This window comes from Bos grunniens, chromosome 14 (genome assembly GCF_055505025.1).
Source record: "Bos grunniens cultivar Pamir isolate PY7600 chromosome 14, Bosgru_T2T1.0, whole genome shotgun sequence".
NCBI lineage: Eukaryota > Metazoa > Chordata > Mammalia > Artiodactyla > Bovidae > Bos > Bos grunniens.
Genome location: NC_141178.1, coordinates 79,435,325 through 79,453,884, shown reverse-complemented (window position 1 = coordinate 79,453,884; position 18,560 = coordinate 79,435,325). Strand labels below are relative to the sequence as shown.

At 45.7% G+C, this 18,560-nt stretch overlaps 1 protein-coding gene across 2 annotated transcripts in view; it reads left to right on the top strand.

The window, feature by feature from the left end:
* COL22A1 (collagen type XXII alpha 1 chain) overlaps positions 1 to 18,560 on the top strand; it is a 230,834-nt gene that overhangs the window by 13,575 nt on the left and 198,699 nt on the right. For both annotated transcript variants that reach the window (XR_015140361.1, XM_086335603.1), the window contains exon 2: positions 15,918 to 16,080. Coding sequence is in view for 1 of the 2 variants with exons in the window: in XM_086335603.1 (XP_086191729.1) it covers positions 15,963 to 16,080 (118 nt within the window). In the remaining variant the exon portion in view is untranslated. The remainder of the gene's footprint in view (positions 1 to 15,917; positions 16,081 to 18,560) is intronic.

Below are 18,560 nucleotides of genomic sequence, written 5' to 3'. Positions count from 1 at the left end.
GAAGCCCAGCTCAGACTGGCTAATATTTTTTAAAAAATGGGGCTGGAGAAATATTTATCCCCAACACAAAAGGTCTGAGTGCTTGTGGACTTTGGGCAACACTGGGCTAAGGTGCTCAAGCGACAAAACTCATCTCGTTCCCCTCAATGGGTGGCTTCCTTCTCCATCAGGATTCCCCCACCCCTGGGTCATGGCAAATGGCCCTCCACAACTCCAAACCTAGCATCTCTATCAGAAACACGCCTCTCTTCCCGGAAACTCCAGCAGAGTTTCCAGAGATGCCGTGGCTTGAGTTTCATTCACAGTTTTTAGCAACTGGCAGAGAAACGCGACTGGCATCTGGTCTCTTGATAAAAAGAACTGATAGGAAATATTTTTGAATTCCACAGCACAAAGAAGGAGGTTAGCAAAGCACATTTCTCATTCTGTTTCCATCCCCTGCAATGAAACTGATCCTGCATTTTGGTAGCCTGGGGTTTAAGCTGATTCCATGTGAGTCTTTCAATGTCTGAGTAGAAGGAGGGCTGGGTGGGTGTTCTTGCTGGTAATTAGAACTAGACTCCTAAAGTCCCGAGTTCCCTTGTTTCCTCCTCTTCTATGAGACATCAGCTAGTGCTTTCGTTCTGTAGAGGGCAGGGAGCAGTCCTCTGTGGTTACTGATGGTATCTGTCTACGGCTGAATTCTAGTTCTGTGTGTTCCTGGGTGTATGATTTGAGACACATGTGTTAACTTTCCTGAGTTTGAGATTCCTGGATTCTAACCACCATTTGGTCAGCTTGTTGTGAGGAGATAAAACAATTCAAGTGAAACCACAGCATGGCTCTGGCTACTGTTTACATTGTTCATGCCACTGTACGTTCACCACATCTGTTATCGCATAACCTGTTGAACCAGCTGTCATACTGTGGGTTTGGACATGTATTTTCACTGCCCTAAAAATCCTCTGTGCTCTGCCTGTTCATCCCTCCCTCCCCTCACCCCCGACACACTCTTGGAAACCACTGATCTTTTTATTGTCTCCATAGTTCGGCCTTTTTCATAATGGCACAGAGTTGGAACCATACTGCATGTAGCCTTTTCAGATTGGCTTCTTTCACATCGTAATATGCATTTAAGGTTCCTCCAGGTCTTTCCATGGCTAGCTGGCTCATTTCTTTGTAGTGATGCATAATCTTCCATTGTCTGGATGGACCACAGTTTATTTATTGATTCACTTGCTGAAGGGCATCTTGGTTGCTTCTGCGTCTTGGAAGTTATACATAAAGTTCTATAAACATCCGTGTGCAGGTTTTTGTGTGGACCTAAGGCTTCAGTTCCTTTAGATAAATACCAAGGAGGGTGGCTGCTGGATCACATGGTAAGAATGTGTTTAGTTTCGTAAGAAAGCACCAGAGTGTCCTCCAAAGTGGCTGCGCCATTCTGCGCTCCCACCAGCGATGACTGAGGGTTCTCGTTGGGCCACAGTCTCGCCTGCATTTGGTGTTGTCAGTCTTTGGACCGTTCTAACAGGTGTGGAGGGGTGTCTTGCTGCTGCTTGAATTTATGTTTCCCCGATGACAGGTGATATGGAATATCTTCCCCTGTGCTTGTTTTCCCTCTGTATATCTTTTTTGGTGAGGGGTCTGTTAAGAACCTCAGCTTATTTTTAAAATCAGGTTGTTTTCTTATTGCTGAGTTTTAAGGGTTTTGGGTTTATTTTGGAGAACTGTTCTTTTTTTTTTTTTTTTTTTTTAGCTTTTTCATATTGGTTTATTCTACTTAGCAATATGCATTTAATGTTCATCAGTATCATTGGGTATGTTGATAGCTCATTTCTTTTTATTTATTTATTTATTTTTTTTAATTTTATTTTTAAAAAAAAAATCACATGCTCCCCATCCTGAACCCTCCTCCCTCCCAACCTCCCCATACCATCCCCCTGGGCCTTCCCAGCGCACCAGCCCCAAGCATCCAGCATCGTACACTGAACCTGGACTGGCATCTCGTTTCATACATGACATTTCAGATGTTTCAATGACATTCTCCCAAATCTTCCCACCCTCTCCCACAGAGTCCATAAGACTGTTCTATACATCAGTGTCTCTTTTGCTGTCTCGTACACAGGGTTATCGTTACCATCTTTCTAAATTCCATATACATGCGTTAGTATACTGTATTTATGTTTTTCCTTCTGGCTTACTTCACTCTGTATAATAGTCTCCAGTTTCATCCACCTCATTAGAACTGATTCAAATGTATTCTTTTTAATGGCTGAGTAATACTCCATTGTGTATATGTACCACAGCTTTCTTATCCATTCATCTGCTGATGGACATCTAGGTTGCTTCCATGTCCTGGCTATTATAAACAGTGCTGCGATGAACATTGGGGTACACGTGTCTCTTTCCCTTCTGGTTTCCTCAGTGTGTATGCCCAGCAGTGGGATTGCTGGATCATAAGGCAGTTCTATTTCCAGTTTTTTAAGGAATCTCCACACTGTTCTCCATAGTGGCTGTACTAATTTGCATTCCCACCAACAGTGTAAGAGGGTTCCCTTTTCTCCACACCCTCTCCAGCATTTATTATTTGTAGACTTTTGGATCGCAGCCATTCTGACTGGTGTGAAATGGTACCTCATAGTGGTTTTGATTTGCATTTCTCTGATAAAGAGTGATGTTGAACATCTTTTCAAGTGTTTGTTAGCCATCTGTATGTCTTCTTTGGAGAAATGTCTATTTAGATCTTTGGCCCATTTTTTGATTGGGTCATTTATTTTTCTGGAGTTGAGCTGTAGGAGTTGCTTGTATATTTTTGAGATTAGTTGTTTGTCGGTTGCTTCATTTGCTATTATTTTCTCCCATTCTGAAGGCTGTCTTTTCACCTTGCTAATAGTTTCCTTTGATGTGCAGAAGCTTTTAAGTTTAATTAGGTCCCATTTGTTTATTTTTGCTTTTATTTCCAATATTCTGGGAGGTGGGTCATAGAGGATCCTGCTGTGATGTATGTCAGAGAGTGTTTTGCCTATGTTCTCCTCTAGGAGTTTTATAGTTTCTGGTCTTATGTTGAGATCTTTAATCCATTTTGAGTTTATTTTTGTATATGGTGTTAGAAAGTGTTCTAGTTTCATTCTTTTACAAGTGGTTGACCAGATTTCCCAGCACCACTTGTTAAAGAGATTGTCTTTAATCCACTGTATATTCTTGCCTCCTTTGTCAAAGATAAGGTGTCCATATGTGCGTGGATTTATCTCTGGGCTTTCTATTTTGTTCCATTGATCTATATTTCTGTCTTTGTGCCAGTACCATACTGTCTTGATAACTGTGGCTTTGTAGTAGAGCCTGAAGTCAGGTAGGTTGATTCCTCCAGTTCCATTTTTCTTTCTCAAGATCGCTTTGGCTATTCGAGGTTTTTTGTATTTCCATACAAATTGTGAAATTATTTGTTCTAGCTCTGTGAAGAATACTGTTGGTAGCTTGATAGGGATTGCATTGAATCTATAAATTGCTTTGGGTAGTATACTCATTTTCACTATATTGATTCTTCCAATCCATGAACATGGTATATTTCTCCATCTATTAGTGTCCTCTTTGATTTCTTTCACCAGTGTTTTATAGTTTTCTATATATAGGTCTTTAGTTTCTTTAGGTAGATATATTCCTAAGTATTTTATTCTCTTCGTTGCAATGGTGAATGGAATTGTTTCCTTAATTTCTCTTTCTGTTTTCTCATTATTAGTGTATAGGAATGCAAGGGATTTCTGTGTGTTGATTTTATATCCTGCAACTTTACTATAATCATTGATTAGTTCTAGTAATTTTCTGGTGGAGTCTTTAGGGTTTTCTATGTAGAGGATCATGTCATCTGCAAATAGTGAGAGTTTTACTTCTTCTTTTCCAATTTGGATTCCTTTTATTTCTTTTTCTGCTCTGATTGCTGTAGCCAAAACTTCCAAAACTATGTTGAATAGTAATGGTGAAAGTGGGCACCCTTGTTTTGTTCCTGACTTTAGAGGAAATGCTTTCAATTTTTCACCATTGAGGATAATGTTTGCTGTGGGTTTGTCATATATAGCTTTTATTATGTTGAGGTATGTTCCTTCTATTCCTGCTTTCTGGAGAGTTTTTATCATAAATGGGTGTTGAATTTTGTCAAAGGCTTTCTCTGCATCTATTGAGATAATCATATGGTTTTTGTTTTTCAATTTGTTAATGTGGTGTATTACATTGATTGATTTGCGGATATTGAAGAATCCTTGCATCCCTGGGATAAAGCCCACTTGGTCATGGTGTATGATCTTTTTAATGTGTTGTTGGATTCTGATTGCTAGAATTTTGTTTAGGATTTTTGCATCTATGTTCATCAGTGATATTGGCCTATAGTTTTCTTTTTTTGTGGCATCTTTGTCAGGTTTTGGTATTAGGGTGATGGTGGCCTCATAGAATGAGTTTGGAAGTTTACCTTCCTCTGCAATTTTCTGGAAGAGTTTGAGCAGGATAGGTGTTAGCTCTTCTCTAAATTTTTGGTAGAATTCAGCTGTGAAGCCGTCTGGACCTGGGCTTTTGTTTGCTGGAAGATTTTTGATTACAGTTTCAATTTCCATGCTTGTGATGGGTCTGTTAAGGTTTTCTATTTCTTCCTGGTCGAGTTTTGGAAAGTTGTACTTTTCTAAGAATTTGTCCATTTCTTCCTCGTTGTCCATTTTATTGGCATATAATTGTTGATAATAGTCTCTTATGATCCTTTGTATTTCTATGTTGTCTGTTGTGATCTCTCCACTGTCATTTCTAATTTTATTGATTTGATTTTTCTCCCTTTGTTTCTTGATGAGTCTGGCTAATGGTTTGTCAATTTTATTTATCCTTTCAAAGAACCAGCTTTTGGCTTTGTTGATTTTTGCTATGGTCTCTTTTGTTTCTTTTGCATTTATTTCTGCTCTAATTTTTAAGATTTCTTTCCTTCTACTAACCCTGGGGTTCTTCATTTCTTCCTTTTCTAGTTGTTTGAGGTGTAGAGTTAGGTTATTTATTTGACTTTTTTCTTGTTTCTTGAGGTGTGCCTGTATTGCTATGAACTTTCCCCTTAGGACTGCTTTTACTGTGTCCCACAGGTTTTGGGTTGTTGTGTTTTCATTTTCATTCGTTTCTATGCAAATTTTGATTTCTTTTTTGATTTCTTCTGTGATTTGTTGGTTATTCAGCAGCGTGTTGTTCAGCCTCCATATGTTGGAATTTTTAATAGTTTTTCTCCTGTAATTGAGATCTAATCTTACTGCATTGTGGTCAGAAAAGATGCTTGGAATGATTTCTATTTTTTTGAATTTACCAAGGCTAGCTTTATGGCCCAGGATGTGATCTATCCTGGAGAAGGTTCCATGTGCGCTTGAGAAAAAGGTGAAATTCATTGTTTTGGGATGAAATGTCCTATAGATATCAATTAGGTCTAACTGGTCTATTGTATCGTTTAAAGTTTGTGTTTCCTTATTAATTTTCTGTTTAGTTGATCTATCCATAGGTGTGAGTGGGGTATTAAAGTCTCCCACTATTATTGTGTTATTGTTAATTTCTCCTTTCATACTTGTTAGCATTTGTCTTACATACTGCGGTGCTCCCGTGTTGGGTGCATATATATTTATAATTGTTATATCTTCTTCTTGGATTGATCCTTTGATCATTATGTAGTGACCTTCTTTGTCTCTTTTCACAGCCTTTGTTTTAAAGTCTATTTTATCTGATATGAGTATTGCTACTCCTGCTTTCTTTTGGTCCCTATTTGCATGGAAAATCTTTTTCCAGCCCTTCACTTTCAGTCTGTATGTGTCCCCTGTTTTGAGGTGGGTCTCCTGTAGACGACATATGTAGGGGTCTTGTTTTTGTATCCATTCAGCCAGTCTTTGTCTTTTGGTTGGGGCATTCAACCCATTTACGTTTAAGGTAATTACTGATAAGTATGATCCCGTTGCCATTTACTTTATTGTTTGGGGTTCGAATTTATACACCATTTTTGTGTTTCCTGTCTAGAGAATATCCTTTAGTATTTGTTGTAGAGCTGGTTTGGTGGTGCAGAATTCTCTCAGCTTTTGCTTATCTGAGAAGCTTTTGATTTCTCCTTCATACTTGAATGAAATCCTTGCTGGGTACAATAATCTGGGCTGTAGGTTATTTTCTTTCATCATTTTAAGTATGTCTTGCCATTCCCTCCTGGCTTGAAGAGTTTCTATTGAAAGATCAGCTGTTATCCTTATGGGAATTCCCTTGTGTGTTATTTGTTGTTTTTCCCTTGCTGCTTTTAATATTTGTTCTTTGTGTTTGATCTTTGTTAATTTGAGTAATATGTGTCTTGGGGTGTTTCGCCTTGGGTTTATCCTGTTTGGGATTCTCTGGGTTTCTTGGACTTGGGTGATTATTTCCTTCCCCAGTTTAGGGAAGTTTTCCACTATTATCTCCTCAAGTATTTTCTCATGGTCTTTCTTTTTGTCTTCTTCTTCTGGAACCCCTATGATTCGAATGTTATAGCGTTTAATATTGTCCTGGAGGTCTCTGAGATTGTCCTCATTTCTTTTAATTCGTTTTTCTTTTATTCTCTCTGATTCATTTATTTCTACCATTCTATCTTCTAATTCACTAATCCTATCTTCTGCCTCTGTTATTCTACTATTTGTTGCCTCCAGAGTGTTTTTAATTTCATTTATTGCATTATTCATTGTATATTGACTCTTTTTTATTTCTTCTAGGTCCTTGTTAAACCTTTCTTGCATCTTCTCAATCCTTGTCTCCAAGCTATTTATCTGTGATTCCATTTTAATTTCTAGATTTTGGATCAATTTCACTATCATTATTCGGAATTCTTTATCAGGTAGATTCCCTATCTCTTCCTCTTTTGTTTGGTTTGGTGGGCATTTATCCTGTTCCTTTATCTGCTGGCTATTCCTCTGTCTCTTCATCTTGTTTAAATTGCTGAGTATGGGGTGTCCTTTCTGTATTCTGGCAGTTTGTGGAGTTCTCTTTATTGTGGCTATTCCTCACTGTGTGTGGGTTTGTACAGGTGGCTTGTCAAGGTTTCCTGGTTAGGGAAGCTTGTGTCAGTGTTCTGATGGGTGGAACTGTATTTCTTCTCTTTGTTCAGTCGCGCTGTGGGGAGGGAGGGAGGGATGCTGCAAGCAAATAACACTGGCGTGCGCTCGCAGTGCCTCAGCCACACTGGGTCTGCCCCCGCTCACTGCGCATGTAGCCTCCCTGCCCACACTGCTCGGGCTCTAGCTTGTTCCGCCGGGAACAATCCAAGGCTGGCCCTGGGTTGCATGTACCTCCCAGGTCCAAGCCGCTCAGGTTCAGGCACTCGGATAGTCCTCAGAGGCGCAGACTCAGTTGGGCCTGAGTATTGTGCTCTTCCCAGGTCCGAGCAGCTCAAGTGATGAGGTGTTTGGCGAGCGCCAATGCTGCGACTTATCGCCTCCCCGCCACTCGGTTATCTGGGCGCAAAACCGGCGCACCTTCTTAGGCAGATGTTAACCGTCCAGACCCCCAAGAAGTTCTAGTTAGCAAAGAAGCCTGCTTACAGTTTTACAGATAATGTCTCTCTGGGGCTGTGATTGCCCCCTTCCGGCTCTGGCTGCCTATCACCGGAGGGGGAAGGTCTGCAGCCGGCTATCTCTGTTCAATTCTTTGTTCCGTGCACGGGCCTGGCGGTCTTAGGTTGGGGCTGGCTTTTCGCGTAGTAGATATCCCACAGTCTGGTCTGCTAGCCCAAATTATTTCGCTCAGATAGTGCTCAGGGTATTCAGGCCAGATTCTTACTCCAAGCGATGCAGCCCGCGCTGCGCCTCCCTGCCCAGCCCCCGCTTGTTAATGGCGCCTGCAGGCGTCTGCGCTGCTTCTCCACTGGGGGAGTTACCGTAGGACTCGCAATCTTCGAGTTTTAATTGTTTATTTATTTTTTCTTCCTGTTACGTTGCCCTCTGTGCTTCCAAAGCTCGGCACAGATTCGGCAGTGAGAAGGTTTCCTGGTGTTTGGAAACTTCTCTCTTTTTAAGACTCCCTTCCCGGGACGGAGCTCCGTCCCTCCCTCTTTTGTCTCTTTTTTTGTCTTTTATATTTTTTCCTACCTCCTTTCGAAGAGTTGGATTGCTTTTCTGGGTGCCTGATGTCCTCTGCCGGCATTCAGAAGTTGTTTTGTGGAATTTACTCGACGTTTAAATGCTCTTTTGATGAATTTGTGGGGGAGAAAGTGTTCTCCCTGTCCTACTCCTCCGCCATCTTGGCTCCTCCTCCTGGAGAACTGTTCTTTATCAGATGTATCTTTTGCAAATATTTTCTCCTGATCTATGACGTATCTTTTTATTCTCTTGAAGATTTTGTTTGTTTGTCTATAGTTGAAAGTGCACCACAGAGGGTTCTCCACCATGGAAGTCACAGGAAAACATTGGATCGCGGGAAGCAAAGCAGCGGCACAGAAGCACCCTAGCACTTCTGAGACTAAGTGCGGTAGTTGACCGTGAGGCCGACGCTGTGTCAGCAGGGCAGGGGACGGGCACTTGGTTCCTCTGCCTGCCCCCACCCTGGCTGCACACTGCTTTCCCTAAGGGCTCTGTCCTCCGCTCCCTCTTCACTTTTCCAGGAGGGTCTCCTGCCCCATTGTCTCTTCTGAGCTAGACTCAGATGTCTTTGACTTCTCCACCCGGGTGTCTTCCAGGCGACTCAGACTCACTCACTATGTCCTGCTTATCGCCCCCACCCCACTCAGTGCCTGGCTCCCAGATGTTCAAACTGGAAGCCTGGTACCATGGGATCTGCAGCTGGGCCACTTGAAAATGTTAGCGTTAGTTGCTCAGCGTGTCTGACCCTTTGCAACCCCATGGACAGTAGTGTGCCAGGCTCCTCTGTCCATACTGGAGTGAGTTGCCGTGCCCTCCTCCAGGGGATCTTCCCGACCCAGGGATCGAACCCTAGTCTCCTACATTGCAGGCAGATTCTTTACCGTCTGAGCCACCAGGGAAGCCCAAGGACCACTTGACCTCCTTACTGTCTTAGGAAAGATTATCAGCATCTCTCTTTGGATGTTGCACTGACCTCCTTGTTGGTACTTCTGCTCCATCCATCCTTCTCAATAGGGTTTTTGAAATTGCACTAATATAGGTCACTCCCTTGCATGAGGACATCCACTGCTTCCAAGGGCAAAGTCTGACCCCTTTTACTAGGTTACTGACCAAGTCCTTTGACTGCCTTTATTAACATGGATTCTGGCCTTGTGGTCCAGCCTGAATTTTCATCATTGCTTTTACTTCCTCATCTAAATACTTTACTTATTGCTCATAAGTGATCCTGGAAGGGAGGCGGGCTATTCCTGGTGAAGACAACCCTTATCTCCCTGCCTGCTCTCCACCCATCTTTCCCAACTCCGCTCAGGTGTAAGCTCCTCCAGGAAGCCTTCCCTGACTCTCAGGCCTAAGTCAAGTGCTATCAGAGCACTGACCCTACAGAAATGGAAGCATCTAATTGCTTATCTGCGTCCACTATTAGGTCTGAAGCTTCTTGGACAGTGTCCTGTTCTGTGCGCCTGGCACTTAGTAAGTACCTGACCTGCCTTCAGGGCATAACTGAATTGGGGAATAGTTAGACATCAAAGGCCTGGGACCCCTACGCAGTTAATATTGGCCTGTGACATAGGTGTTATACGGAATGGTTTGAGGTCCAGAGAGGTTAAGTGACTTCCCTGGTTTGCACAGTGAGTCACAGGCAGAACTGGACTCTGAACACAGGGTTCTAAACAGAAGCTCTGTCATTGTGCCAGCTGCTGCAGGAATAGTCAACGGCCCTGAAGGTGCTCGGTTTGTGGTGACTGAGGAGGACTTTTGCAGGTCTTGAATCCAGGAGGCAGGCTCCCCAGCACTCCCCAGGCAGCTGGCCTCTTGGGCTTCCATAGAGACAGAAGCCAGCCAGCTCCCTCTGCCCTTCTGCCCCTGCAAGTGCGGTCTTCATCAGACAGCACAGCAGAGGCTCAGAAGGACCCGGCTCAGTGTCCTGGACACAGCCACGCCAGGCTTTCCTGTCTCCACCAGATTCCTGCCCAGAGCTTCGTCCGTCGCCCCAGCAACACATCCGCGGTGCCTCACTCCACGCAGTCTCCACCCTCCGTGGGCAGCGGCCAGACCCTCTGCAGCAGGCAGAGCTCGCACTTTGTCCAGGCTGCCTCGCGATGTGCCAGATCTCATTTTCTCCCTCTAAATTGCCTTCTGCTCAGTGTCTTTTCTCCCCCACCTCTGAGTCCCTGAATAGGGAAGGCTGGTTACTATGGCGATGGGCTGGCTCGTGGAAGGAACTCAGCTCAGTAAATTAATTGCTGGACTTTTTGGAGACTAATGGCATAGCCCTGCCTCCTAGGGACAGGGTGTGGCCTGCGTCATGCCCACTTGGCAGCCAAGTCCTAGACAGAGCTGGTGAGAGAAGTAGAATCGTGGTACCCATGCTTGCTGGTGGGGAAGCAGGGCACACAGATCTCACCAGGTACAGTGGCTGTGTCCCTGGTCTGTGCCAGTATCTCTGCAGCATGCTTTGTAGAAACGACTTCATGGAACCCTCACAGCATCCCGTATGGAGTAGGGGTGATCCCCTCTTTTGATGGAGATGGGATGCTCATTTAGTGGCTCCTGAGCATAAAGGTACCTTACCTAGCCTGCCTCCTCGTGGGCATTTTGCTATGAACACTCATTCATTCTCTTCCCTACAACATCTTCCAGAAGACAGAAGTACAGGGAACATTTCCTATCTCATTCTGTGATGCCAACATGATCCTAATCCCAAATAAAGGCATTCGAGAAGAGAAAATGGCACACCAATATCTATTGTGAGACTCGACGCAAAAACTCTCAACAAAATATTAGCAAATAAATATGACAGTGAATAAAGGGAGTTCTAGGTCATGGCCAAACAGAGTGTATCCCAGGCATGCAAGGATGGTTCAATGTTTGGAAATCACTTAATGGAATCCATCACACAACAACCAGAGAAGACCCTTCTCTGTCCTCTGGAGGATGCACGACTTGTTTTGGCTATATCCATGTTGTCTCTGTGCTTAAGAAAGAAGGGTTTCTCCAGCCAGATCCCAACATCCTGAGAAGCCCTGTTATGCTTGATTATACCTATGCGCCTGTGTTTGCCTGGGACTAAATCCCGGCTACTGGGTGTGCGTCAGGGGCAGGTTCCTGAGCCCTTTGTGCCTCAGTTTCTTAATCTGTAAAATGGGTCTCATGATACCTGCCTTCCAGATTAAATGAGCTATTATGTATCAAGTCCTGCGAATGACTCTTGGCGTTTAGTAAGCATGTGATATATGTTAAAAAGGTGAGTGTTGGAGAGTGTGGACTTTGGTCATTCAGGCCTGACAGCAGGTCCAGCTCCGACTTTACTGGCCTGGGTGCCTAGCAAAATTGTCTGTGCTCCCTGATCCCAGATTTGTCTTCAGGAGGGTGGGGCTCGCAGTACTGCCTTGCAGAGAAGATGTTGCTAAAAGGGGCCTGGCTTGCAGCACACACATTTCCCCAGCCTTTTCTTTAGAGGACCAGACAGCAAGACTGAATTTTCAACTCCACACATATTCACCGGGACAGAGCTCAGCACAGACTGGGCCTGGGGGAGCTTGCTGTGTTGCTGCCGCTGCTAAGTCGATTCTGTCATGTCCGACTCTGTGCGACCCCAGAGACGGCAGCCCACCAGGTTCCCCCGTCCCTGGGATTCTCCAGGCAAGAACACTGGAGTGGGTTGTCATTTCCTTCTCCAATGCATGAAAGTGAAAAGTGAAAGTGAGGTCGCTCAGCCATGCCCAACTCTTAGTGACCCCATGGACTGCAGCCTACCAGGCTCCTCCATCCATGGGATTTTCCCATGGAAAGAGTACTGGAGCGGGGTGCCATTGCCTAAGGAATAGTTATTTCTGAGTCCTGTGGACCTGCTTTCACATGCAGCTCTACCCTTCACCGGCTGGGTGTGCTGGGGGCATCTCCCTGCTTGTCAGCCTTGGCTTGCTGGCCTGTGAATGGGGGATGCAGGTGTCCACACCATGGTGCTGTTCTAGAGATGGGACCTATGATATGTGCAGTGTGGAGGCTCTCCAGTGACGCCGGGTTTTACCCAGGTAAGGGACCCTTGGGCTTCCCAGGTGGCGCTAGTGGTAAAGAACCCGCCTGCCAATGCAGGTAGAAGTAAAAGACACAGGTCCAGTCCCTGAGTCGGGAAGATCCCCTGGAGGAGGGCATGGCAACCCACTCCAGGATTCTTGCCTGGAGGATCCCATGGACAGAGGAGCCTGGAGGGCTGCAGTCCACAGGGTCACAAAGAGTTGGACACGGCTGAAGTGGCATAGCATGCACACGTGCACAGGATGGTGATGGGCTGAAGAAGCACGTGTGGTCGGAGTCCCTGCCCTGGCTTCTGCTACTGACATGGCCTTAAGGTTGTGCTAAGGCTTTACTTGCAGGTTTCTTTTTTTTAAGGTTTGTTTTTGCTTTCACTGAGTCTTTGTCACTGCACCAGCTTTCTCTAGCTGCAGTGAGTGGGGGCTGCTCTCTAGTTGCCGTGGGCTGGCTTCTCATTGCAGTGGCTTCTCCTGTTGCAGAGCGCAGGCTCTAGGTGCACAGGCTCAGCAGCTGTGGCTCTCTGGCTCTAGGGTGCTGGCTCAGTAGTTGTGCACATGGGCTCAGTTGCCTTGTAGCATGTGGGATCTTCCCGGAGCAGGGATCGAACCCGTGTCCCCTGCATTGGCAGGTGGATTCTTAACCGCTGGGTCACCGGGGAAGCCCTTACTTGCAGTTTTCTTGTTTAATCCCCTTGCAGCAACCCTGTAAGGTGGTTTGTTCGTATCTCACTCCTCAGTGAGGATGCTAAGGCGCAGAAAGTTTAGGTCGCTCTCTGAGATTGCAGAGTTGGTGATTGACGGAGATTTGCACCACCAGGCACTCTGGGTTGAGGCTCTGCCTCCTGACCTCCTGTCGAGGTCTGCCCCAATCTACATCTGACCCCATCAACCGAAGCTGCTTTTCTCTTAGTGGTGCTGGTGGGTGATGGAGCTGTGAGAGGGCTGAGCGTGCTGACCTGCAGCCTGGGATGTGGGGTCAGGCAGTCCTCAGCCCAGTGTGGGGATGCTCCTGGGCTGTTACAGAATCTGCTGCCTGTTTCACAGTTAGGCCAACCAGTCCACCCTCACTAGAGAGAACCACTCCTGAGATCTCTTCTTCTTATAAGGACACTAATTTATCGTGGTGAACACAACCTCATGACCTCATCTAAACCTAAGTATCTTCCAAAAGGGGCTTCCCAGGTGACTCAGCCCATAAAAAATCTGCCTAGAGTGAAGGAGACCTGGGTTCGATCCCTGGGTTGGGAAGATCCCCTGAAGGAGGGCATGGCAACCCAGTCCAGGATTCTTGCCTGGAGAATCCCATGGACAGAGGGCTACAGTCCATGGGTCGCAAAGAGTCAGACACAACTGAGCAACTACCACACACACAGTTTCCAACGACCCGGCTTCCAAACACCATCACACTTGGGATTGAGGTTTCAACACGTGAATTTGGGGGGGACTTGATTTAGTCCAGAGAAAAAGGCCTGGACAAACATTTGTAGATGGTAGGTGAAGAGAAAGGGAGGGTGGGAAGTTGCCAGGAGGGACCACTCAGTATGCCCCAGGATCCACTGGGCCCTCCATTCCCCTAAACTGTCATCTGAATTAAGTGTCCTGTGGATGCTGTGACAAATCATAGAACAATTTAAGCAATGCAGATTTATTATCTTAAAGTGTTCAAGATCAGAATTCCAAAATGGGTCTTACTGGGCTAAAATTAAGGGGTTGGCAGGGCTGTCCCCTTCGAAGTCCAGAGGGGAGAATTCAGTCCTTGCCTCTTCCAGCTTCCAGAGGTCACTTGCATTCCTTGGCTCGTGGACCCTTTCTCTGTCCTCAGAGCCAACAATGGCTGAGCAAGTCTTTCTCAGGTTGCCATCTCTCTGTGTTCTGACCCAGATTCTTCCTTTTGTAAGGATCCTTGTGATTACATGGAGCCTACCCAGATACTCCAGGTTATCTCCATATTTTAAGGTCAGGCGATTAGCTATGTGTTTTTTTTTTTTTTTTTTTTTAGCACTAACTTATTGTTTTTTTTTCATTTCCTTATGTATTTATTGGCTGTCCTGGGTCTTTGCTGCGGTGTGTAGGCTTCTCCAGTTGCAGCGCACAGCCTCTCTAGCTATGTGTGTGGGCTCAGCAGTTGTGGCACACAGATTTAGTTGCCCTGTGGCATGTGGGATCTTCATTCCTCAACCAGGGATTGAATCCACGTCCCTGGTGTTGGAAGACAAATTCTTAACCACTGGCCCACCAAGGAAGTCATGATTTGCGATCTTAATTCCACCTGTATCTGTCATTCTTCCTTGCTATGTAGCATAATATATTCACAGAGATAAGGATATGGACATCATTTATAAGGTTTATTGTAATAAAAAGTATATAACATAACATTTACCATTTTAAGTGTGTGACTCAGTAGCATCAGGTTCATTCAGATATTATATAAACATCAGCACTATTTCTGGAACATTTTCATCACCCCAGACAGAAACCCTATAACCATAAAGCAGTAACAGAAGATGTCTTACTGCGTATTTAGGCCTTTCTTTAATTCCGTTCAGCAGTGACTTGTGGTTTTCAGTGTACAAGTCTTGCACCTCCTTGGTTCAGTTTATTCCTAAGTATTTTACGCTATTTTTTGATGCTGTTGTAAATAAAATTCTTTTCCTTAATTTCTCTATGGATTGTTCATTGCTCCTGGACAGAAATACAGAAGATTTTTGAATGTTGTTTTTTTTTTTCATTCTGCAACTTTGCTGAGTTTGTTTATTGGTTCTAATGGCTTTTTGTGAGTTTTTAGGGTTTCTTACACGTGGTAACTATCATCTCACCTTCTCCTGAAATGGTCACAGGACAATCCCCCTCCTGTTCCTGAGCCCCATAAACACCCCCTTCCCTCTCTCAGTGTCATTGAGCCTACCTTGCCTGGGCCTATGTCTTACCTGTCTCCCAGGTGTCTGTGAGTATGGATTTGGTGACATTCATCTGCCTGCCCTCAGAACCTGTCACATGAGGGCCACTGGCAAATATTTGTGAGTGAATAAATGAATGGTAACATCTATAAGCAGTTTCCTTTACCTGGATCTTGGTGTTCTCAATGACAAACAGTTTTTGAAATGGCCATCCACGTGAAAATAAAATACACAAAATGGGAAATCATTTAGCTAATAAACCTCAATGGATCAAAGAAATGCATTGAAAGCAAGAAGGGATGTTGAGTTAGCCAAGATCAAAGGAATGGTGCCAATCTGTGCGGCCAGGTACGCAGTGAGAGGGGCACCCACACATGCACTCTGACCCTGCTAGGGGCAGTGAAAACAGGGCAGCCTTTTTGCAAAGCAGTTTGACAGTTCTTACCAGGGCCCTTTCAAAACCCATAGGACGGATGCCCCAAGTGTTTTCCTACAAATCTATTGTAAGAAAATAGCTGAGTATGGGCAAAGAGATGTCCTCTTGTGACATGCTAAACAAATAAAGCAGCCTATTAATGTCTAAAAGTAGAAAATACGATCAGAATAATGACGTTAGCGTCACAGGTCAGAGCCTTAGGGAGCAGATAACAGGAGGCCTGCGGGTTCTTAATTAATTTGCATCTGCTAGTGGATGGATGGGGATCGGAGAGATGGATGAATCAGGGAACAGGAGGTAACACTGAGCTTTGCTCTTAGAAAGTCACACCTTTGGCTGTGTGAAAAGTTGAGTCTCAGCAGTGAAGAGGGTTGGGAGGCTGGGTCTGGGGAATTCCTCCCCTGAGGGGGTCCAGAGGTTACTTCTGCAGCTTCTTAGCTCAAGGGCCCTCCTGTAAAGATGTTCTTTCTCCACACAGGACATGTTCCAGTAGACCCTCACGGTGTCTCTTCCTGGCCAAGAAATGCTGGTTCCCAAGCACGAGAGAGCCATGGGCCAGCTGAGAGGGAGCGTCGTGGCCGGCCTCCTGTGGATGCTGCTGCTTTGGAGCGGGGACCGCGGCTGTCAGGCCCAGAGGGCAGGTAGGGCCGTAGGCGGAATACAGAGCAGTGGGTGTGTGTCCATGTGTGTGTGGGTGTGGGCCAGGGGTGAGCTAGTGCCAGGGGGTGTGAGAGTGTGGGTCATCCCAGGTGTGGTGTCCACTGTCCCCCAGCCAGTGTGAGTCATAATCAGCCATGCCACTGGGGCGTGTACACGTGTGTGAGAGTGAACACACATCTGAGGTCGATCATACAACGTGTTGAGGCTGTGTCTCTGTTGACCACATACATGGTGTGGGGACAGCAGTGGGGTTAGCGTCCTGCTGCCTCGTCTGGTTCCTGAGAGGACCTTGGGCCACAGCCCGAGGGGCACTGAGTGCCCTGGAGTCCAGCCTAAAGGGGTGGCCGGGACAGTGAGCGGCCAGAAAGTGGGGAAGTTAGGAGCAGAAACAGCCCGGGCGGGAGAGGTGAGAAGTGACAGAATGGCTTGCCCACCTGTCCAAGGGCCTCCTGAGAGGAGTCATGGTCCGTGGGAGACCTGGGGAAGGAGTCAGGACGGGAGCGGCTTGGGCTGTCCCGGCACCCAGCCCCGAGCCTGCATGCCAGGTCTGCAGTACACAGCTGGACCTGGTCTCAGGGAGAGAACTGCCGCTGGATGGCTGGGTGTGAAATGCTGCCCCATTTTACAGACAAGATGCACAGTATTGGATAAAAACTACGTAAACCGCAAGGATTTACTGTGCAGTCCAGGGGACTATATTCAGTATCTTGTAGTGACTTATAATGGAAAAGAATTTTTAAAAAGACTATAGATTGATACATAAATATGCATAAGCAGATCACTTTGCTCTAAGCCCTGAAAATAACACAATATTGTAAATCAACTATGCTTTGATTTTTTTAAAACGTTGAAAAAAAAAAAAGAGAGCCCCCCCCCCCATGCCCCACCCCCTGTGAGGTTGAACGAATGGGCAGGGTTGAGCTAGAGTCAGGCTGTTTATCTGGGCCCTCCAAAGAAGAGGAAAAACAAACAACAACCCCCCAAGGCTTGTGTTTCTCCATCACTTTACAAGGGTCTATTCTGCCTGCGACTCACAAAGCTGGGGTAGCTAGACAGACAGTGATGAGTGTGGACATCTTGTTTTCCGTGTGGGGAACACGGGCCTTCCCAGGAGATTTCTGTGCCCCCAGGACAGCTGCAAGTGCCCAGTTGGCACCAGGATTATCAAATTCAGAAGTGGGAAGGCCCGAGGACCTTCTGTCTCCGCCCCCATTTCATGGAGTGGAAAGCAGTCTGTGGGGTCACAGGGCCCCTGCGAGTGGCAGGACCGAAGCCAGAAACCAGGGCCCCTCCCGCCTCATTGCCCTTCATTCTCACCTTCCTGCAACCGCACCTGTGCCCTGGCCTCCAGAGAAAGTGGCCCCGTGGTGAGGCCTCCCGCACGAGTGAACCTTCTGCCGCCTGCAACCACATCACCTCAAGGGTTAGAGCCGTGGGCAGCAATCACCCTGATCAGGCTTGGACATCATGGTCCCAAAGGCAAAAGGATGACCTTTGTGTCCAGGGCAAAAACTCCCCAGGAGTTTTCTCTGAGTGCACACATCTGGGCAAACACACTTCAAAAGCTCTGATCCTGTTAGGGGATCCGTTCTGCGAAGGCAGGGGTTCACCTCGGCTTCTCAGCCGATTGGACTTGGATTTTAAAAAACTAGAGGGGAAGGTAGACGTGGAAAATTCAAGGGGAGCTCTGGAGCAGGGTGGGATGAGGATGTGTGCGTGTGTGTTTAAATATACCTAGCTATATTATTTTTGTTTTTTGAACTTAATGCATTGTGTATTGTGTAAACGCAAGATCAGGACTACATAGAACTACAAGGTAATACAATTCGCTCATGGCTCTGCTTGCCAGAAAGAAGCAATGGTTCTTTTCGTAGCTTCTCTCCTCAATACGCAGTTGTATACATGCACATGCACACACAGACACACACAGACACACACACATGTGCTTTTCATACCTAGTGATAGATGATAGAGTGAAAAATGTATCCACATTGGTAAATGTGGCAATGGTAGAGTGGAAGGTGTATCCACGTTGGTAAATACGGCCATCACTGTGGTGGCCGCCTAGCATTCCATTGAATGATGCAGGCGGAATATTATTTAAGTGGTCCTTATGCGTACCCATGAAGGCAGGCTCCGGGATTTTGCTTGGCAATGCTGCCATGAACTTCCTTACAGCTTTACTTTTGCCCTTTCTATTTATCTGCTGGTTTTCTTTAAGTAAATCACTGAATCTGGAATTGGCGGATTCAAAGATACAAGGCTTTTAGGGCTCTGATGATGGGGGTGACAAACCCCAGACTCACTCCTTGAGCCCATAAAGGCATTCTCCTTATATCCTCACTGGCCACCACAGTCAATATTTTTTACTTTTGCCAACTGGACGTTTTAACACAGTGAGATCTCTCTTTTAAAAAAAAAAAAAATTATTTTCACTGATCAACTGTCTGTGCCAGGTATT